Source organism: Vulpes vulpes, chromosome 10 (genome assembly GCF_048418805.1).
Source record: "Vulpes vulpes isolate BD-2025 chromosome 10, VulVul3, whole genome shotgun sequence".
Taxonomy (NCBI): Eukaryota; Metazoa; Chordata; class Mammalia; order Carnivora; family Canidae; genus Vulpes; species Vulpes vulpes.
Genome location: NC_132789.1, coordinates 47,226,286 through 47,249,753, shown reverse-complemented (window position 1 = coordinate 47,249,753; position 23,468 = coordinate 47,226,286). Strand labels below are relative to the sequence as shown.

Sequence of the window (23,468 nt, the reverse complement as noted above, 5' to 3'; positions counted from 1 at the left end):
ATGAGTAAATACAAATGAATAAATCTTCATATAAGGGATAAAGACCTTAAAAAACATCACTTAACAGTATTCATATCTCAGGGGCCTGTCTCGGGTGCAATCCCAGGCATAGGCTGATCCTCCAACTGAGACAGGTAATCAGGGGTAACTTAGTAGAGATGCAGAATCTGAAATCAGTGAGATCCCAGGACACTGGTTACTATAATTCCTTCTCCTTACCCCAAACTATTGGCAAACAAACTCAAATAAACATTCCTCAAGACACTCTAGGAATCTTGACACCCAAGCAAAGAGCCCTGGAGCAGGAGCAGGTGATGTGAACTTGAAAGTCAGGTCTGGGAGATATTCATATAATTCTGTGGAGATTACAAGGCTGTGGTCACAAAGTAATTGTGAGACCAAAGGACTCTCACTACCACTGCTCCATATACTCTTCATCTGAGAGACAATCTGAAGAGAGAAATTGAATGAGCATGATTCAGAAGTGAACTCAAATGATATTACTGATTGACTTGAACACCTTAACTTTTCCAAGGCTATGTTTCCTTGACTGCCACATTGGGATATTTTAGAAACAGCACCCCCATGAGACTATAGGTACCTTGCAGGCAGGGATCATTTGTTTTCATATATATATATATATCTAGTGTTTAACAGATCCAGGTCACAGTAGATACAAAACAGATAAATTTCTACCTGGAGGTGATCCAAGACGGGGTCCTGACTCCATCACTGACATACTCTCAGAGTAGACCTTAGGAAATTTCCTTTTCCTCTCTGGACCTCAACCCTCCTCTTTGTAAAATGAGGATCTGGGACAAGATTTTCTCTAAGCTCCCTTAGAGCTTATATTTGACAAGTCTGTGGCCATTCAGTGCACCCAACCCCATTGCTGCTCCTAGCTGTTAATTAATGCTACAGACTGAGGAGACAGTAATAAGTCATAAATCACTGTATTTACAGATACATATGCATTTAAAACATTCTGTAAAGAGCTATAATACTGTATTGCACTTTTGGCCTACTTTTGCCTCTTTTGAGGTCAAGAGTTTTTGTTTCTGTTTTTAAATCTTTTATTTGGATTGTTAAGCAAGACGAAAACCAGGACAAGTTGCCTCTAACATACCACGCAGCTTGAACCTTGGTAGCTAATTGCACTATTATCGTGATTGAGGAACATTGCACTGTAATCAGCTGGAAGCTCCTGCCTTCCACGCTGCAGAAACAAGGTCACAGAGCAGGGCTGGGGAGCTGCCCTCTAGCCAGCAGCTCTGTTTGTTGCCCAGTAGAAGAGTTTGCCACTATTACATTTAACTCTTGATTCTGTCCGTTGTGAAGAAAATTGCTCTCTTAAACTGGCTCCTGATTTTAAAGAATTTAATAATTTTTAAGTAAAAATTTCAATCCTTGCCTAGGTATCCAATATGAAAGAAAAGATTAATGGATATATGTACTAAAATATCCAAAGGTCACGAGGAGCTCAGTCTGAAATCCTAGTACTAGGGTGGATGGGTGTTACTGCCCAGAAAAACAGTAATTATGCCTGACCTGTATTGATTTGACAGTGTAAAAAAGCACACCTAGAGCCACTGCCTATAAAGAGGTCACATTCTTCTGTGGTCAAAGAAGTTAGCCAAGTCACTCCTGCAAAATGTCCCATTGCTGAAGTAGGGAGGCTGCTTAAAGTCCTGCTTGACAGCTACATAAGATTTGCCTGACAAAGGCAGATACTGTGACTTGGGCCTGAGAAACACTGGACAATTTTTGCTCAGGCTCTTGGAACCTGGTTGCCTCAGAGACTGACTCCTTCAGAAGCATTAGACATCCATCACTTTGGATTAGTCTGAATCGTTGAGAGATTTGCTAACAGAGAAGAGACATAAGTCTTTTCTCCAGTGGACTTAGAACCTGATGGCCTTAGGATCGGGTCCTAATATGAGTCTAATACTTGCTAGCTATACCATGTCTCTTAACCTTTTTGGGTCATAGTTTAATCTATTAAAAATGTAGTACAGAATGTGGTGGAGAGCACAGACCTTGGAGCCTACTGCCTGAGTTTGAACCCCAGTTCTACTATTTACTCATGATGTGGGGTTAGGCAAGCTAGAGAATCTTTTTTTTTTTACCTTATCTTCCTCATCGTTAAATGAGGTTGATTATAGTGCCTCCTTCACAAAGTTGATGAAAGGATAAATAAGTTAATACATGTAAAGTGCTTGGAACAATGCTAAGTACAGAGTACGCATGGCACTGGGGTTAGCTACAACAACATTGGGGTGATAATCCTCATCTCTTAGGTTTATTTTTCAGATCAACTGAAATGATGAAGGTGAAAAAAAGAGTCACAGAGTTATTAGGACTAGAAGGGACCTTAAAGATTACCCAAATAACCCCCTCATCTTATAGGCAGGAAATCAAGACTGGTCCAGAGTCATGCTTGATTTAAGGGCAGAGTCCAGGACTCCTGATTTCAAGTCTAATGCTCTAACCTCTGCATGGCATTGAAGAAAGCAACACCTCCATGGAGCTGACTCTGGAGGGTCCTTTTACGTTGTCAGTGGACCTATGCCAGTTAATGCACTTTCCTAGGAAAATGAGCTGCATTTGAAATGGACAAGAAGCTGGAGGAGACTCCCCCTCCCCCACCAAAACTTCTAAGGTGGTGTGTTAGTGCAGCGGGAACTGGAGATTTGGGCCAAGCCTGGGAGGAAAGATTTTCAGGAATCATTGCTAGTTCCATGTCATTATTTCAGCTAAAAACCAAACACATGCCAGGTCTTAAGAAGCTAAAATCCATTCAGTTTGTTTCTGGTGTCAGAGGGTTTTTCATGGTTGTGATTTTGGTTTGTTTTCTCCTTCAGGTGTTTAATTAAGCAGTTTTCACTAGGAGTGGCTTCACATCCACTCTTCAGTAGAAACTAAGATTTCACTCCCAGGAAAATGAGTTTGAGATTGAGACCTCTGAGTTCAGTTCCCCTAATTTTGCTAGGGTTATGCCCTCTTAGATTTATTCTGCTTTGAATCACCTTCCCAGTTGGACTACTCAGGAGTAACTGAAAGATGGGTTGGAAGAAAGGGCAAGATGAGGGGAAGATACTATCAAGAATGGCAGAGCTACTTAACTCAGAGAAAGGGCGGAGGTCATGATTTCTGTTCTCAAATCAGCCAAGGGTCTCAAGGGTCAGAGGGAACATAGACTGTGAGGTCTCTGGCAGCAGAGCTGGGACAAATGGGGTGAGAAGAGGAAGAAGAATTTCCAAGGGAGAGATTTCAGCTTAAAACAAGGAAAACTTTCTGATATTGAGAGCAGTCCAAAGGTGGTGTAGACAATAAGCTCCCATCCCTGCCTAGAAGGTATGTTTTAGAAGAAAGATATCTGGGGGGCGCCTGGGTTGGTTCAGTCCATTAAGCATCTCAGCGTTGTGGATAGAGCCCCAAGTTGGGCTCCATGCTTAGCAGGAAGTCTGCTGGAGACACACACACACACTCTCTCTCTCTCTGTCTCCCCACCCCCCACCCTGCCACCGCTCACTCTTTCAATAAGTAAGTAAGTAAGTAAATAAATAAATAAATAAATAAATAAAATCAATCTTAAAAAAAGAAGAAGAAAGAGATTTGGTTGTGAGCCCTGGCAGCCACTTATCGGAGATGTGAAGATGGAAATGGACTAGTCAGACTAGGCAACTCTAAATATTTCCAATTCTGGGAGTCTGAAAAACAAAGGCTAATTTCATGGAATTTTCACAGTTAAAACCAGCTGGAAAGCAGCAAAATCAGGAAGTCATGACCCGTTCCTTTATCTTGCCTGTGTTTCTCTTTTCTTTCTCTTCATCTTTCTTGAGCTTACTGTCTTGCTCTTTTATATAGCAGGAACCTTTGACATTTTGCAAGGAATAATCTTTTCTTTTAAGTGTATTTCTGACTCAGCCTTTGCTCCTTCAGCATCATTAGAGAGTCTGAGCTCTCTGGAGATTAGCTCTGGCCTGTCACCACAGCAACTGCCCAGGCCCTGTGGGCAGCCGTAGTAATGGGCAGAGGGCTTTGAGAATCAAAGCTTGGCTTGCAGTGAGAGGAAGCCCCACAGGGAGGCTGATATGAAGCAACTATGTTGTTATGAGGACGTTTTCTTAATAGGATTAGCTGTACCAGTGGGCCTTACTTTCCCAGGTGGCCAGGCCCTGAAAAGTGTCCTTTGTCAAATTTTGGTAAATGGAGGAAATCTTATTTTAAAGGCAGAAAAGAAACTCCCTTTCCTAGTCCCTGAAATAAATCGCCTCTGTAAAAATGGAGTATTCTTCTGTAAAGTGGATCTCTACCCACGTGTGACCTGGCGGTCAGTCTAGAGCTGGGTATCTGTAAGGGGGGCCACCCCCAGAGACCTCAAGGGGGAGACTTCCGCTCCGCTGCAGGCAAGAACAACAGCAACTCGGCTTGCTTGGGGCTCGGGGTGGACGGAGCATAACAGGCGAAGCAGGGGGGCTATGGGGCCACAAGAAGGGGAGATCGGGAAGGTGGGCCTTGCCTAACATGAGCAGTTCTGCTGCAGCAGCGGTGGGGTGTCTGAGAGACGGGTGTTCTTGGAGGTGCTCAATGTGGAGGGGTCTGTGTCCAGCGAATCAGACATTTTGTCACAAATGGCATCTACCAGGCGCTCAAAGGCCTGCCTCACGCTGATGTTCTCCTTGGCGCTGGCTTCAAAGAAGTCAAACCCTAAGGAGAGAAGAGAGATAACAGTAAGGATTTTTCCCTTCCTTTTTATGCCCTCTGGCCAGAATACTCTAGATTAATACAGCCAGTACAAGAGTGAAGCAAGGAGACCTAATTCCATGGGAGAGGAGTCTGCTTTAAAGAGATGCTATAGGGGCACCTGGGCAGCTCAGCCAGGTGAGTGTCTGCCTTCAGCTCAAGTCAGGTTCCAGGGGGTTGGGACCAAACCCCCTGTCAGGCTCCCTGCTCAGCAGGGGGTCTGCTTCTCCCTCTCCCCTTCTCCCCGTTCATGCTCGCTCTCTCTCGCCCTCTTTTAAATTAATAAAACCTTAAAAATTAAAATAAGAAAGAAAGAAAGAAAGAAAGAAAGAAGAAGAAAGAAAGAAAAAGAAAAAGAAAGAAGAAAGGGGGAGAGAGAGAGAGAGAGAGAGGGCAAGGAAGGCCCAGGGCAGGGATTATTGCATCGGCTGTAGTCAGATCCCGGCCCTACCTTCGGCGGCTACGTTACCCCAACGAGTCACCTAATTCTCTTTATGAATCAATGTCCTAGTTTACCTCCCTCATTAAACGAGATAACGCAGGTAAGGTATACAGTGCTGTGCCTGACGCAGAGTGGGGTCATTATATGTTTCCTGCAAGAATGAATTCTTCCAAATGTGTACACAGCACCTCACAGTTTTCCACAGCCTTGATCACGTCCATTATTTCATCTGCTCCTCGCATCACCCCTGGGAGAACAAATGTCTGGGCAGACCCTCTCCATTTCACTCCTGCAGATGCTGTGGCTTAAAGAAATAAGCCGACTTGCCCCAGATGCATAGAGAAGCCAGTCTGAGAAGTCCAGGCTTTGGCCTTTCTGACGGGATCTCCCTCCTCTTTGCCTTGCTTTCCCCTCGCCTCAGCCTGGCCAGCTCTAGTCTAAGGTCTGGGAGGCCCAAGATCCACAGCGGGCAAGCAGCTTCACTCGCCCTTTCTGCCCTGGACACACTGGCTTATCTCCACTCCATGAGGTTCTTCCTCCTGGATTCCCCCAGAGTTCCCCCGTGGCTCCCCTCCCCACACGAACTCAGCAGAAGGCACGCGGAGGACTGCACCTGAGGCCTGAGATAGTCTTGTTTGTTTTGTACCTTGAGATCCTTAAGGACACTTGCTGTGACAATGAACAGAACGTGGTTGTCCAGGGAGACATAAGAAAGGTCTCCTGATTCAGACCAAGTGGCTGCTTTCTAACTGTGGAATTTCGGCCAGGCTGCTGGCAGTCCTTCCCTACAGGTCCCTGCCCCAGCCTCCTCCCTCCTCTTTTGTCCATCTTCCTTTCTCTTTTCTTTTCCTTCCAGGTCCATCTTTTTTTTTTTTTTTTCTCCTCAAAAGCTTTTCTCTTCCCTTTTTTTGGTGTCACTCCTTCTTTTTCCTTTTTTAAAAATTTTTTATTTATTTATGATAGTCACACACAGAGAGAGAGAGAGACAGGCAGAGACACAGGCAGAGGGAGAAGCAGGCTCCATGCACCGGGAGCCCGACGTGGGATTCGATCCCGGGTCTCCAGGATCACGTCCTGGGCCAAAGGCAGGTGCTAAACCGCTGCGCCACCCAGGGATCCCCACTCCTTCTTTTTCCTGATGTTCCTTACACTTTCTCCTTGGGATTCTTTATATTTATTGAGCACCTACTAAATGTCAGACACTAGGCCAGGAGCTTTAGAAATACTATCTTATTTAATTCTCATACAGCCGGTGGGTAAATATAATCATGTTCAGCTTATAAATGAGAAAACGAAGCCTTCAAGGGATTACATAACTCACACAGGTCACATGGCTGTATTAATGGAAATTGAGTTTAGACCTGGGCTTGGCTGGCTCCAAAGTCCATACTCAGCGCCGTCTCCCACTTCTTCTCTTTCTCCCTTTCAATTTCCTTTCTTTCTACCTTTTAATTTCATATCTTCCTTCCTTTTTTTGTTCCTTCCTTTCCTCTCTCCCTTCCTTCTTTCTTTCCTTTCCTGACTATAACTTTCTCTTTCTCTTCTTTACAAGTGTCTTTGGCCCTCTCTGCTTTTATCTATCACAGTGTCTGAATCTGGGGGTCACTTTATGTCTCTGAATCACTTAGTTTCTCTGAGTCTCAGACTCCTTGGCTGTCAAATAGGGATAGCCACAGTGTCTTCCTGCTAAGAGCAGTGGGAGAATTGAGTGAGATGATGGATAATCTGCTGTACGAAGTTGCCTGCTGGAATGACAGTTGCTTTTTCTCTATATTTCATCTTGCTCCTCTTACCTTCTCTTCATCCTGTTTTCCTTCTCTTGTCATCTTTTCCTACAAAGGAGGGGCTCTCTTTCCTCCTCCCTCCTCCTTATTATCCCACTGTCCACAGAGAGGGCTAAAGCCCCCAAGTACAAACAAGGTTCTTCCTCCCTTGCCATCTCAGCTTGAAAGCACTCTCAGCTTTTCCCAAGGCTCCTCTGGTTGACAGCCTCTCTGTGGCCCATTTCCTAATCCAAGAAAGGACAGCAGCAGAAGTGTGCCCTAACTGTGGACATGTGATAAAGAAGGAGGCAGCTGCTGGTTTATTATCTTCAGCCATAGAAACCCAGTCAGCTTCAGAGACCCTCCAGCATGTAGCTTTTCTTAATGACCATCATAAAAACTGACGCTCTGGTCAATTTGATAAGCAAGCCAAAGGCTGGCTTATCACAAATGACAATGTTTAGGGAGGTGGAGGAAGTGTGTTGCTTGCCTAGGAAAGGGACAAATAGGTAAAGAAGTAAATAGGCTTTAACTATTGGTTTGGATGAAGATGAGGATACAAATCAAGGCCAGGGGCCCCTTCTAAGGAACTGGCACTAATAGGTGGACATGTCATGTTGTACAGGTGGGCAGTGAGAAGATGCCCAGGAATCATATAGCCTGGCTGTGTGACCTTAAGCAAGATGCCCAACCTCTCTCAGCCTCTGTTTCTTCATTTTTAGAATAGGGTGACTATTACCTACCTCATAGGGTGGTAATAAGAATTAAATGCACAGAAGTAAGTGAAATAATTGGCCTGTGGGATACATGTTAATTCCCTTTCCCTTCTATTCCTAGCCCACTGTAGTCCCAGCTTCCTTACACTCAGGGCCGTTAGGGAAAACTTTTTCCTCCTCACCAGGGTCAAACAATAAAATAGGTCTTTAATGAACATTGACTTTGTGCCAGGTCTTGTGTTGAGAACCAGGGACAAAGGGAGATCAAATCTAATTGTGGAAAAGACACACTAATCAGAGTTTCAATCTCGCATGTGTGCATAGTCTGTAACAGTTCACAAATACAATTTTATTTTTTTTTTCACAAATACAATTTTAAAACAACCTTGTGAGCCAGGTGGGGCAAAGCAGGAGTTATGACTTGTAATTTACAGATAGGAAAACCTAGAGCCAGAGATGGGCATAAGCCAGGGCTCTATCCCTTATGCCCCCTTGTCTCACTCTCAACTGGAACAGTGACAGAACACACTATAACATTCCTAACCCAGGTAGAGCAAACCAGAGGCTATGCAGGAATGCAGTGGAGAGAGAATGGCAGCGGGAAGACAGCAGGAGGAGGCTTCCAGAAGTTGGTGGAGAGGGGAGGCTTTAAGACTAGAATGGAGCATAACTTCACCTAACGTCTCATTCTTCAGGACTCAGCTTAGATAACAGCCTCTTCATTTTGCTCTGTGCTTCCTTCTGCTATGGCACATTACCCTGCATGGTAGAGGGACATTTGACAAGGAGCTCCCTGAGCAGAGATCGTGTCATTCATCTGGGTCCCAGCATTAGTCAGAGGAATAGGCACTTGGTGAGTGTTGGTTGATGAACAAATGAATGAAGGAGGTGGGGATGAGGATGGACAGTGTGCTTGAGAGGATGGGGATAGTGGGGGTCATGAGACCTCACCTTAACATGCATGAGGATACTGAGGTGAATCAGTAGTTCCTACCCTTGTGGAGCTCCTAGTCTAGTGTGGGAAACAGATACACTGACAATAGTACAGTGATAAATGCTGGAGTGGTGGGAAGCGAGGGGATTAGCAGGGCACAAGAGGAGGCACCTAACTGTCCTGGGGGCCAGGGAAGGCTTCTTGGAGAAGGTGATTCCTAAGCAGGTATCAGCTAGATAAAGATAGGTGATTGTGAGTTTATGTGTGAGCACATGCATGTGTAGCATACCAGGCAGGGGAAACAGCATGAGCACAGATAAAAGCCTTTGGTATGTGCCAGAATGATCATAGCAGTTTGTTATCATTAGAGCAGAAAGCTCAGTGATGAGACAAGGCATGATGAGTAAGTCTTGTGGAAACTCATGGCGAACTCTCCATGTCATGCCAAGGAGATGTTGCCACTGTCATCTCACAGGTACCCAAGGTATGGGGACCAGCTCTTGGCCTTAGCCAGCTCATGGGCCTCTCTTCCTAGCAGAACTGCCCCAAATGAACACCCACCCAATTACTGTCAGACTTCTGGAAGCCTCCACATTAGCAGGCCCAGGTGGTAACCTTTTCCTCAGGTTCATTAGTAAGGATTCTCAGGAGTTGAGAACCTGATGAGGTCAGGAAGATGACAACCAATTAATCAGACTCAATCCTTTCCTCCCTCTAATTGGCTACAGAACAATATTTCTGCTCTTTAATAGGGTTCAACTCTTAGCTGAATCTGAGATAAGCCACACCACCCACCATGATCATGTTTACCTATCCTGTCCAAAGGCAGCTGCCAGACCCACAGATTCTACAGTTTGCCCACACTGCCTGCTTCTGAATTTGACATCAGAATTCTATTAAAAACTCACAGTCAACTGAACTCACCTCTCCTCATCCTGACATTGCCCCAGAACTCTTCTCCTCCACTTTTATGTTCAAATTCCTTTTCTACCTCGCTCTGATACCTCCCAACCCTGTCATGTATCAACCTTCAACTCATCCCCCTCTGGTCACTGAGGATTTAGCAAGGGATTCACCATGTTCCTTTCTGTCAAGAGTTGTTCTCATTTTCAAGAACTTTGGGTTTCATGCGAACCATTCATCCAACACCCTTTATTTCTCAATCATCTCATTTAGAGCAACTTTCTCTTCTGTTTTGCTCAAATATGCTTCTGTCCAGCTATTTTGACTTGGATTTATGTAACTGGGACTGAAAGAGGTCTAATAATGGAATACCCAGCCTCATTGACTTAACACCCAAGGCAGAGACACAGGCAGAAGGAGAAGCAGGCTCCATGCAGGGAGCCTGATGTGGACTCGATCCCAGGACTCCAGGATCATGCCCTGAGCAAACACTCAACCACTGAGCCACCAGGGTGTCCCAACTAGTTCCTATTCCTAATCACCTTCATTATTCACCTGTGGAATCACTGATTCCAAAGAACCTTCCCTTTCTCTTCCTGCCCCACCTCCATCACTCAGAACATACAATGTACCTCAATGTACCTCTCCCTGTACTCCCAAGGCGCCTTACACAGTTGTTTCAGTCAGATTCCAACAGGAAAATGGGAACTATTCTTAACATTTAAACCAGAGGGAATTGGTTATATAGGTGACAGAAGAATAAAGAGACCAATAGAATAGTGAGGAAACCAGAGATCCTCAACAGCAAAGAAACAAAACAAGCTAGCTTCTTTAGCCTTAGTAATAAATGGCCAAAAGAAGCTAGAATCATGGGATCAGGAGCCAGAGAAGAGAAGCAGCCTCTACTTAAGGAGTGGGGAGTGGGAATATACAGGTTTCCCCTTTCTCCATCTCTAATCACCTGCCAGTGTCTCTCCTTGGCTAAACCCAGACAAAAGCCACTATCTCAGGAGCCTGGGAAACACAGCCTGCAAATGTTAACTCCCTGGGATGGTGCAGGGGCTGGGGGTACTTGCAGAAGAGAGAGTAGAAGAGTGAAGAATGATAGCATACGGGCTAAGGACTGACAAAGCCATCTACCCAGAGGATGTTGAAATTATATATCCACTATTTTGTTCCCCTAGTCAATGGGCATCTTACTCTTAAAATATTTATTTATTTATTTTATTTATTTATAGCAAGGAGGAGGGGCACAGAGAGAGAGAGAGAGAGAGAGAGAGAGAGAGAGAATCTCAAGCAGACTCAGCATGGCACTGAGCACAGAGCCTGATGCAGGACTGTATCTCATGACCCTGAGATCACCACGTGAGCCAAAACCAAGAGTCAGATGCTTAACTGACTGCACCACCCATGCACCCACCCCATCAGTGAGCATCTTGAGGGCAGGGAACCCACTCACCTCTGTGTCCCCAGGGCCCACATGTGTTAGGTGATAGTGGCAGATTATTCCCTACCCTCCCTGTAGAGGATCTGGCATCCCCACCCACTGGCAAGTAGCCTGCAGTGCCTGATTGTGGGAGGAATATATCCCCAATCCACTGACATCAGATTTGGTCATGTAACTTGCTTTGGCCAATGGATGTGAGCATTCCAAATCCCAACAAAAAATTTAAGAGCCTTTGTGTAGTTTAGCCGTCCCAGATTAGATCCCAGAGTAAGAGGACACACAGAACAGTCACAACTGACCTGCAGCTGGCATATGTGAGAAACCTTTATGACCTAAGCTCCTAACTTATATGTGTTACCACAAGAGAGTCTGAAGAAATCTCACAAACACTGTGACTGAGGGCAGGAATTTGATGAGAAGCTATGGCAAGCTTTTGGGAAAATACCACTGGATGATGATATACTGGGAATGTTAGGAGTTTTAGTCCAAAGGCTGAGTTTGAGTATTGGGCCTAACACCTGTTACCTGTATGGCTTAGAAAAATTACATAATCTGTCAATGAAAAAATAAAGACAGAGAAGTGTGGCACAGCTCATTATATGCAAGAAAACACAAGTCTAGAATCAACGTCTTCATTAGTATAATGGAGCTGATGGTAATGGCATCCTCCAGGCCAGAAGTAAGAGTAAGGATCACAGAAAATTGTTGTGAAAGCACCTTGTAAATTAGTTACTACACCAAAATTGGTTACTATCAATGTCAACTGGGTCTCTGATTCTGTCTAACCGGACTTAGTGACCCAGGTTTCAATTGTTCACCCCAATCCAAAAAAACCCACATCTAACAGGCACCTAAAATAAGCAAGGCAGTGTACAAGGAATCTGAGTGATAAGCAGGAACTATGTGAATTGAAATCATGGAATCAAAGAGGGGTAGAGCCAAATGGGCCTTCTCGTCAATGAATCCAAATCCTCTGTTTTCAGATAGGCAAAGTAAGACCCAGAGACAGGAAACAAGATGCTCAAGGTCACCTAGTAAACTAGTGGCAGGAACAGGATAAAACCCTCAGCCTCCTAACTCCTGGTCTTGTTTGCTTTTCCCCCTCTACTTTGCTGGAATGAGTGTATGTGTGTGTTCCAAAACCACGTTGTAAATGAGTCTCTCCTTCCCTTGTAGGCAGAAGTGTGTTTCTCTTTTACTATCCTTCGGGCTTTGGCCAGACCCATCTGCATTCAGATCTAGGGAAGGGACAAAAAGCCCCTTCCTGAAGGGCACAGGAGGGCAGAAGCCCTAAAATGCTGTGCCTCTTGGTACAGGAGTCTCTGAAACTCTCCCATGCTCCCAAAGATCCACTTGCCTCAGTGACTCCACAGTCTCACCCATGTCCCAAGAACCTTGAGGATATTGATGGCCTGCTGCTACTCATAGCTTTAACAAAAGCTAGCTGCTGGCCATATCACTAGTCTTAGCCTAGTGAGCTGAGAAAAGCTAAAGGAAAGGGAATCCTGAAGAGGAATCCCATGAAGCAGAAGAGGGGCACTACTGTGGTAGCAAGCAGACCACTGAAACTTAACTGCTGGCATAGCAGGGTAGGACTGATGTGGGGATGAGGAAGGCTGAGCATCCTCACTGTGCACTGATCACATCTTTGCAAAATTCTTAAATGGCCCACAAGATCTTTCATGATCCGATCCCTGCCTACCTCTCTACTCTCACCTCACACCGCTCTCCCCTTGATTGTCTAGCCCCTGTGGCATGGCCTTCTTTCAATATCATGAGTGCTTCAAGCTCTACCCCACATTAGAACTATTTTTGATCTGGAATATGGCCCTCTGTCTCCCCTCCCCCCACACCCACACCCACACACACACTCACACTCACTCTTTGCCTGGCTAACTTTTTCTAATCTTGTAGTTCTCAGCTTCAGTGTTACTTTCTCAGAAGATCTTGATTCTCCAGTCTAAAATTAGATTTTTCTTTCTCACTTTCTTCATAGCACTTGTAACTTATGTTACTTTTATCTGCCCACCATTCCTTCTTTTGGGGAATCACTATTTTAAAGAGTTGTGGTGGCACTATTGGTTATAATACCCGCCTCCCCCAGCCACTGGGACAGGCACATGACTCACAGGTGGCCAATCATAGTCTTCCCTGACATTGATATTTAGTGGTTGAGAGACAGAAAGCCTTTTATTGAAGGAGTTGGGAAAATATGAATCTGGCACTGCCATCATCCATCTTACTCCTCATGCAGAGTTTGACTGGAGAAGGAAGGAGGCTGAAGGGATAAGCAAAGTTGAGAATCCTGGGTCTAGTGGACTTTCTAGCTACATGAGTCAATGGATTCTATTTATTTAAAAATATTTTATTTATTTATTTATTTATTTTTTTGAGAGAGTAAGTCAGAGAGAGAGAGAGAGAGAGAGAGACTGAGAGGAGAGAGAGCACAGCTTGGGGGAGAGGCAGAGGGAGAGGGAGAAACAGACTCCTTGCTGAGCAGGGAGCCTGATGTGGGGCTTGATCACAGGACCCTGGGATTGTGACCTGAGCTGAAGGCAGACACTTAACTGAAGGCAGATACTTAACTGACTGAGCCACCGAGGTGCCCCAATAAATTCTATTATTAAAAAATTAAAGCTAGTTTGATTTGGGATTTTATCACTTGCCATAACAAGAGTACTAATTCGTGCAGAACTTACCACAGTTTCTAACAGGTTTATCAAGATATAATTCACACACCATTCAATTTGTCTACAACATTTTAAATTATATATTTATTTGTATAATGATTTGTTTATTGTCCCTTTTCCATGAGTTCCATGACAGTAAGTATCATAGCTGTTTTGTTCACTATTAGATCCCAAGTGCCAACACAGAACCCAGCTCAGAGTAAGTGCTCAATGAGTAAGTGAATAGATGTATGAATGAATGTCTACCCTATTCTGCGTGCTTAGGATAATGGACAAATTAGGCATAACCTGGTTGCTCTCAAGATCTAGCAGGAGAGACAGGTGTCTAAATAGGCAAATACTGGCAAATAATGGAGGAAATTGTGTAGGACAGACATAGTTTAAAATAGTAAACCTGCCCAAATCTGATCTATTCATTAAGGTCCTCTTTAAGCGCCTCCCTAAAACCTGCACTAAGAATTAATCAGACTTCATCTATGTTCCTACATAAATCTGATAGATCTAAACTGGCTCCACTACTTCTTACCTACATAAACTTGAGCACATTATTTAACTCCTCTGCACTTCATTTTTCAGAGTATTGGATATACATTATAGTACCGACTTTGAAGGGTTACAGTGAGAATTAAGTGAAATAATTCTCTTGCTAGTAACAGAACCTGTTACTAGCAAGTTACTCAATTTCTCTGTGTCTGTTTTCTCATCCATTAAAAAAAAAAAAAAACCCAAAAAAATAACCCAACCCATAGAGATAAGAGAAGCACATATATCAGAGGGCTCTAGGGGGATTAAATTAAATGAGTAATATTTTAAAACACTTAGAACGGTGCCTGGCACGATGTAAATATGTAATAAATATTTAACCAACTCACTTTAAAAAAATCTTAGTCATAAGGGCTTGGCATGCCAATTATATTCTTTCCAAACAGAAAACTAACTCACCTTTTAAAACTTAGTCTTGTTTAAGTCTAAGGACTTGACATGCTGAATATGTATTTTTTTCTAATACATATAAAAGCATGTACATAAAATCATCTTGCACATTCCCAATGGCATAAGTCTTTCTCTTTGGAAAATGCTACTCTCGACTCATACAGTCAATGATTTATAGTTCCCTGAACACAGAGTGCTGTTCCTCACAGCCAGTGAGGAACAGTGTTATTCCCCTGAAATGTCCTTGCTTCTCCCCCTCACTTGGCTGCTCCTATTTGTCTTCAAGACTCAGCTTGGGCATTATGTTCTCTGATCCCCACCGAGTTAGGTGCCTCCTCTGCACCCCCACAACCCCCAGCATATCCCTCTATCACAACACTGATCACTTGGGGTATCACTGTTTCTGTCCTTCAGATGGGGGTGTATATCCTATTTCACAGCACAGTACCTGGCATGGAGTAGGCACTCAGGAAGTCTTAATTGGATTGAAATAAGATGAAGTAGCCAAATACTTAACATAATAAAATTTAATCAAAACATATTTTTGCAGTGTCTACTTGGTGCCAGGCCATGTAAGTAGGCACTGTTGGCACAAAAATAAACTAGACTTCATTTCCTGTCCCCCTGGAACTTTAGGGAGGTGGACAAGTAAACAAGTGTACCCAAGTGTGATAGGTACTGTATCTGCTGTGTGTGTGAGGTGGGGGCATGAAAAAGAGCTCTCAGAGCCAGGGGAGGCTTCACAGAAGATGTGAAGCTTGAGCTGTTTTGAAAAGTGAGTGGAGGGGATCTCTGGGTGGCGCAGTGGTTTGGTGCCTGCCTTTGGCCCAGGGTGCGATCCTGGAGACCCGGGATCGAATCCCACATCAGGCTCCCGGTGCATGGAGCCTGCTTCTCCCTCTGCCTCTCTCTCTCTCTCTCTCTCTCTCTCTCTCTGACTATCATAAATAAAAAAAAATTAAAAAAAAAAAAAAAAGAAAAGTGAGTGGAAGTTTACTGGCTAGATGAAGGTAGGGGGTGGGGAGTAGAAAAGAACACTCTAAACAGATGGGGTGTAGCCACTGCAGGGAAGGTGCTGGGAGTGTCCCTGGGGACAGCAGGTTGAAAGCATAAAGTGATAGCCTAAGGTCACCCAAATAAATGCTTGGCCACATGCCTACTGTTTTGTGAACCTGCGGGACGGGTTGGTGACACTTTCTGGATCCTGTGAACTTCTGTGGTGGGCTAAGAATAGTAAGGTCCAAGATAATCCAACCTCTCTCTTTATTAAACACCTACAGTTTGCTTATTTCTATTCCAGGCTACCCTGGGGAATAGAGGAGGGAAGAAAGAGTATAATACACTCTCCTACACATGTACTCATAATACACATAATACAATATATACATAATACACATATATACCACACACAACTCACATTTGTCTATTTTACAGTTTACTGCCCACAAGCCCAAATATCTATACTTCAGAGACCATCAGAGAATACCTTTAAACTCCCTACTCCTCAATATTTACAATACCTAGGTTGTAAGACATATTTAGAGAGATTGGCTAAAAGTTAAGCAATATATCCTTTCTTCTAGGGGAAGTTTTCTCCAAGGTGATCCTACATTGAACCTCAATATAGAAAAGACAAGAGAAGACAAGAAAACAGGACACCTGGGTGGCTCAGTCCGTTAAGCCTCTGCCTTTGGCTCAGGTCGCGATCCTGGGGTCCTGGGATGAAGCCCCATTTCGGGCTCCCTGCTCATAGGGGAGCCTGCTTCTCCCTCTGCCCCTCCCCCTGCTTGTGCTCTCTCTTTTTCTTTCTGTCAAATAAATAAATAAAATATAAGGAAGGGAAGGGAAGGGAAGGGAAGGGAAGGGAAGGGAAGGGAAGAAGGGAAGGGAAGAAGCTGCTCTTTGAAGCAAGTATTGGTAGGCGTTCTGCTGTGGGGCCACTGAGACAGACACACCTGAAGTGCCTGGGTCTTGGTGGAGCACAAAGATAAAGGCGCTTTAACTTTGGAAAAAGTCAGAGCATCACTGAGCTGCATACTTAAACCACATTGTTTCATCCCTTCATATAATTACTTTTGTTGTGATTGTGTTTTGGTAAAGAAACATCAGTTTACATTGAGAGAAATTCTAAGACACAATGTTGTGATCACTGTAAGGAGGTTTGATATTAAGGACACAGTCACACCCAACATATAGAGTCTGCTCTACAGTTGCCAATGAAAAGAAGTGCTTCTCTGAACAATGGGTTTGTTTTTATGTTAAGGACTCTCTCGAGACCCTGTAATTGACTATGTTTCTCTCTTTGCATGGCTGATAGGAAGCTCAAAAGCCAGTATTTTGGCCCAGTTCTCACACATGCCTGGGAACTTAAAATATATACATTTATCTCACCCTCTTCCTCTTCCTCTTAAGTTCCTCCTCCTTCTGCTTTCCCTTTTCTCCAATTTTCTTATTTTTTTATTGATGTACTATGATGATTTTTATGGGACACCTCAAAACCTTTGTGGAAGGAACTGGTGAAGAAGAGTTCATAAATTTAAATTGTACTTATTAATTCAATGTAACAAAATATACACATCATAAATAACATAACCTAAAAGAGCAAAAAGCTTATATGCACATTGCACAAATATAAAACAACGTACACAGAGCACACATGCACATCATCCACAATCGCAGCACCCCCTTATTGTCCCACTCCCATGTAAACATGCACACACACATATGTTGTGCCCATACCAAGCTGTTCTGCAAGGAGCTGCCCCTTCTCAGTGGGAACAACCCTCTCTTCCTCCATGTCACACTTGTTCCCAACCAGGATAACCTGTGCATTGTCCCAGGAGTAGGTCTTGATCTGAGTAGCCCTAAAGAGAGACAGAGAGAGGACTGTGTTAATGACATCCTGCATGCTGGCAAGGACTCTGCGAAAGTCGAAGACATCATTTCCCTTCCAGGGAGCGAACTACATCCATATTATGTCAATGAACTCAGCTGAGGACACATAGATACCTGCCCCGGCTGGCTGCAACAGGTGCTGACCCGTAAGCCCTGCTTGCACACCTCACCCAGCCCTCCTCTCTCCTCACTGGGCGGAAAGCTCTTTCTTTCTTTCTTTCTTTTTTTTTTTTAATTTTTATTTATGATAGTCACAGAGAGAGAGAGAGAGAGAGGCAGAGACATAGGCAGAGGGAGAAGCAGGCTCCATGCACCGGGAGCCCGACGTGGGATTCGATCCTGGGTCTCCAGGATCGCGCCCTGGGCCAAAGGCAGGTGCTAAACCGCTGCGCCACCCAGGGATCCCTGGAAAGCTCTTTCTAAAACATCTATCTGACCACTTTAAGTCCTTTCTTAAAAGGACTCATCTATAGCCCTCCCGACTAGCTGAGTGATGAAGTGTTCAAGACCTAAGGTGTTCAAGACCATTCACATCCTGTCTCTGCAGCTTCATCACACTTCCTCCCACTTCCCACCCATGCTGCAATGCTCTTCCATGGCTTGTGCCTCTGCCTATACTGGGAGTCCCTTCCCCACACTAACTTATTCCCAGAGCTGATCCCATAATTCCTTGGGGGAAGCCTTCTCAGGCTTTCTCAGGCCTTTTCCCTAGTCTCTCCTTCCTCTTCCATGACTTATAAACATTCATTAAGGTCTCAGATGATTATTTGTAGAAACCAAAATATCAGCAGTGATTTCCTTTATATAGGATGGGTTATGAAACTTTTAAAAAATACTTTTCTGTAGGAGTGCCGGGGTGGCTCAGCTGGTTAGGTGACTCACTCTTGATTTCGGCTCAGGTCATGATCTCAGGTCACGGAATCAGAGTCTGCTTGTCCCTCTCTCTCTCTGCTCTCCTCACCCCCTCAAATAAATAAATAAAAATCCTTGAAAAAATACTTTTCTGTATTTTTCAAGTTTTAAAACTGAACATATGCTACTTATATAATAAGAAACAAAAATTTTAACATAAGGAATAAAACAGGACCCTGATATTGTGGATCTATCTCTTTGTGGGGATGGGCCTAACTCTGTCTCTAACCACTCCAACAGATAGAAATGATTATTTCTCCTTTTGGTTCCCTACACCTTTACTGCGGCACCTGTTACATTTGGCTGAATTTATAAGTCTCTCCTTGAAGGCAGGGATAGTCTCATTTATCTTTGGAGTGCCTGTCCCCAGCACAGAGCACAGAGCAGAGAAGGTGTCCACAAATGTCTGATGAATGAATAGGCCAGCAAATGATTAATCCTGTAGCAGATCTTAAATGTGACCCTATCCTGACACTGACACTCAATTTAATTCAACCCTAAATACAACCTGGACGGATTACCAACTCTGCTCCTAAAGCTTATCCCACCACTAATTTTCTCTTTAAGTGTGAGAAACCATTGCCTCAAGCTACGTAATTCACTCAGCCACATTTGTTGTGGGCTGCCAGGTGCTGAGCACTGGGGCTCAGATGGTGGGTGGAGGCTAGTCTAGGACCAAGTTGCTCAGAGGCAAAACTGAAAGGCTAGGGCTTGGAAGAATAGACACTCAATCTTCAGCCTCAAGGCAGGGAACTAGAGCCAACTCTCCATGTGTCCTCTTCCTGTCATCTTCCTCCTTCTTCCCACCCCCATCCACTCTCAGCTTCCAGATTAGCAACTCAGGTTATTCTTGGAGGAATCGTCACCAGGTGTTAAAATCACAGTGTTCCTGAGACAGAATGAACAGGGACTGATTTGGTGAAAGGGAAGAAAGTCAAAGCCAACAGAGAATGAGCAGTGTGGAGACACTTAAAGAAAGAGCTTGTCACTCCATGGTAGGAGGTGGGGGGAAAGATGGAGAGGGAGGGAAGGAGGAGGAGGGAGACAGAGCATGATTGAAGAGAAGAGAGGAAATAAGAAAGGGGAAAAGGAAGAGAAAAGGGAAGAGAAAAAAGGAAAAAAGAAAAGGAAGATAGTACTTGTTAAAAGGGAAGAGAGAGAGAAAGGAGGGAGGGGAGAATGACCGTCAGGCTGAGAAGGAGAACGAATGATAGACATATGATTGGCACCCGGGACACTCTGCAAAGTCACCCTCAGCTCAAGGCTACAAGGCCCCAACAGTACTTCACATACTGCAGCACCTGTTCTGTCGGAGAAGGGAAGTCCTCAAAGGGTGACTATTATGCAAAGGGGAGCAGATCAGCTTGGCGCTGGCCAGCACTGCTGCAGCACCCCGGGCCTGCTCAGCCTCTCTGGCTCCAAAGAAGACCCATGGCAACAGATGCTCCACCTTTTCCCATCCTCATCCTTTTCACTGATTAGGGGCAAGAATCCCGGACTGTTCCTCTTACCTATCCTCCCCTCATGCTCCCTTCTCCCTGTGAGTTATGCTCCCGGAAGAAAGATGTAAGTTACTCAGAGGTTGTGCCTCAGGAGCTGTGCTTAGTTCCATTATATAGTGGATCTTTACAAACTTTGAATGGATGTGCTTAAAAAAAGATTTTAGGGCAGCCTGGGTGGTTTGGTTTGGCGCCTGCCTTCGGCCCACGGTGTGATCCTGGAGTCCCGGGATCCAGTCCCACATCAGGCTCCCTGCGTGGAGCCTGCTTCTCCCTCTGCTGATGTCTCTGCCCCACCCCCCCTTTCTCTGTCTCTCATGAGTAAATAAATAAAATATTTAAAAAATATATTTTATTTATTTATTCATGAGAGACACAGAGACAGAGGCAGAGACACAGGCAGAGGGAGAAGCAGGCTCCCCCTGGGGAGCCCGATGTGGGACTCAATCCCGGGACTCTGGGATCATGACCTGAGCCAAAGGGAGACGCTCAACCACTTAGCCACCTAGGTATCCTGAATAAATGTGCTCTTGAACCCCATCCCAGGGATAAACTTCATGGGGAAGTTGTATGTGGATTCACTCACACAGTAGGTTTTCCTAGACAGTTTGATGAAGAATGAATGAACAAGGTGAATGAATCTCATACCAATCTTGGACAGCATTGAAGGAATCCTCATTGGTAATGTCATACATCAGAATGAAGCCCATGGCCCCACGGTAATAGGCTGTGGTGATGGTCCGGTACCGCTCTTGTCCAGCTGTGTCCTGGGTAGGAAAAGGAAAGAGTTAGCTTCCTAGAAAGTCTGCTTTTGTTCCAAGAAATCCTTAGACTAATTAACAACTAACCCAAGGTGTATTTAAGGATCACCTATTATGTGTCTTGTACTGTACTTGGTAAGTGGAATAAAACGGTTTTTAAAACCTCATAAAGGGGGCACCTGAGCGGCCCAGTGGTGAGCATCTGCCTTCGGCTCAGGGCGTGATCCCAGGGTCCTGGGATTGAGTCCCACATCGGCTCCCCTCAGGGTGCCTGCTTCTCCCTCTGCCTGTGTCTCTGCCTCTCTCTGTGTGTGTCTCTCATGAATAAATAAATAAAATCTTAAAAAAAAGAAACTCGTAAAAATTGAGGTACCTTAGTTGCCTCAGTTGATTAAGCATCTGCCTTCAGCTCAGGTCATGATCCCTGCCTGGGTCCTGCGATCAAGCCCCAGGTCAGACTCCCTGTTCATTAGGAAGCCTGCTTCTCTTCTTCTGCTGCTCCTCCCTCCCCCCATGCTCTCTTGCTCTCTCTCAAGTAAATAAATAAAAATCTTTTTTAAAAATAAAGAAAACTTCATAAAAATTAATAAGAAAATAACTGAGGGGCACCTGACTGGCTCAGTCACTAGAGCAGATGACTCTTGATCTTGGGGTTATGAGTTCAAGTCCCATGTTGAGGGGGGGCAGAGTTAACTTATGAAAAAAAAAGGAAAGAAAGAAAATAATTGAAATTCCAACAGAAAAATGAGCAAGAGGAACAAACGATTCACAGGAAAAAAGGCAAATGAATAATTATTATGTAAAAAGATTTTAACTATTTAATTATAATTCCCATTATAGATGAAAATGTAATGTAATGTGTGATGTGCAACCTCACACCTTGCTTGTGGAAACTTGGTTAAGTCTTTCTGAAAAATCTATTTCAAAGTCTCAAGACATTTAAAAATATTTTCACTCTTGACCCAGAAATTTTCCTCCTCAAAATTTTTGCTACAAAATTAGAAAATCATACCTATGCACAAAAATATTTGCTGGGACATGGGACATGCTTGTATATGTGATATAATATCAGTTTTGTAACTATAAATTCAGAGAAGAAAACTGGAAAGAAGCACATCAAAAGATTAATAGTGACTATCTCTGTATAAGGGTTAAGAATTACAGGGATTTTAATTTTTTTTCTTGCATTTTTATTTTCTCCAAAATAAGCACATATTGCTCTTATATAAGGAGAAATAAATATTTTGCTTAAAAAGTAACCAACCCATGGTGGGAACATAAGATGGTGTAGTCACTCTGGAGAACAGTGTGGAGGTTCTTCAAGAAGTTAAAAATAGAGATACCCTATGACCCAGCAATTGCACCACTGCATATTTATCCCAAAGATACAGATGTAGTGAAACGTTGGGGCACCTGCACCCCAATGTTCACAGCAGCAATGTCCACAATAGCCAAACTGTAGAAGCCTCGGTGTCCACGGACAGATGAATGGATAGAGAAGATGTGGTCTATGTATATAGTGGAATATCACTAAAAGCCATCAGAGAGGATGAACACCCACCATTTGCTTCGACATGAATGGAACTGGAAGGTATAATGCTGAGTGAAGTAAGTCAATCGGAGAAGGACAATCACCATATGGTTTCACTCATATGTGGAATATAAGAAATAGTGAAAGGGACCATAAGGGAAAGGAGGGAAACTGAGTGGGAGAAATTAGAGAGGAAGACAAATCATGAGAGATCCTAACTCTGGGAAACAAACAAAGGGCTGTGGAAGGGGAGGAGGGTGAGGGGATGGGGGGAGGCAGGTGGGAGATGGGGTAAGTAGGTGACGGGCACTAAGGAGGGCACTTGATGGGATGAGCACTGGATGGTATACTATATGTTGGGAAATCAAATTTAAATTTTAAAAAAGAAAAAATAATAAATAAAATAGGCATAAGAAAAGAGATTGAGAGAAAAAGAAGCAAACTGTAAAACAAACTCTTAACTCTTGAGAACACATTGAGGGTTGCTGGCAGCGGATAGGCTAGATGGGTGATGGGTATAAAGGGAGACACTTGTGGGGAGCACTGGGTATTGCATGGAAGTGATGAATCTCTTAAATTCTACTCCTGAAACTAATATTACATTATATGTTAACTGGACTTCAAATAAAAACTTGAAACAAACAAACAGAAAAGTAACCAACACAATTCTTTATTTTAAGCAGATCACAGTCTAGTTGGAAAGACTGTAAGCAAAACAAGCAAAAACAAGACCAACAGCTAAGTGTTATTGGAACACATTGGGATGCTTCACAAATGTCCACACAGTCCTTAGGTGCGGGACCAGCCAATCTTCTCTGTTTTGTTACAATTTTAGAATGATGATACTTGAGCATGTATAAAACATTTCCCCATGTATTAACTTATTTAAATTTTATGAAAACCCTGTGATAATCAGTATTATTAGCATTTGCATTTTATAGTTGAGAATGCAAAAATGCAGCCAGGGTAAGTGACTTTCCCAAGGTCACAAAACTGGTGACAAAAGCTATGCTTTAAATCTAGGACTTCTGATTCCAAGTCCAATGCATATACCACTAAACCTCAACCAATGAAAGACGTATGCACAAGTATTTCTTGAACACAATCTATAATGATAATAAAAACAAATAAGGAAACAATGATAACTACACCATGCCATTATTTGTACATATGTTGCACTTGTTATGCACACACTTCAGAAAAAACCTGTAGGGCATATATGGTTACTCCATTTTACTCCAGGTGAGGAAATTGAGGCTCAGAGAGATGGTCACTAAGTGTCAGAATTGCAATTCA

At 43.7% G+C, this 23,468-nt stretch overlaps 1 protein-coding gene across 1 annotated transcript in view; it reads right to left on the bottom strand.

The window, feature by feature from the left end:
• Positions 1-937: 937 nt before the first annotated feature.
• RAB3B (RAB3B, member RAS oncogene family) overlaps positions 938-23,468 on the bottom strand; it is a 64,878-nt gene continuing 42,347 nt past the window's right edge. Inside the window, exons 3-5 of the mRNA XM_072723978.1 lie at positions 20,529-20,647; positions 17,314-17,438; positions 938-4,710 (exon numbers count right to left, since the gene is read on the bottom strand). Of these exons, the coding sequence (XP_072580079.1) occupies positions 4,523-4,710; positions 17,314-17,438; positions 20,529-20,647 (432 nt within the window). The 3' untranslated portion in view covers positions 938-4,522. The remainder of the gene's footprint in view (positions 4,711-17,313; positions 17,439-20,528; positions 20,648-23,468) is intronic.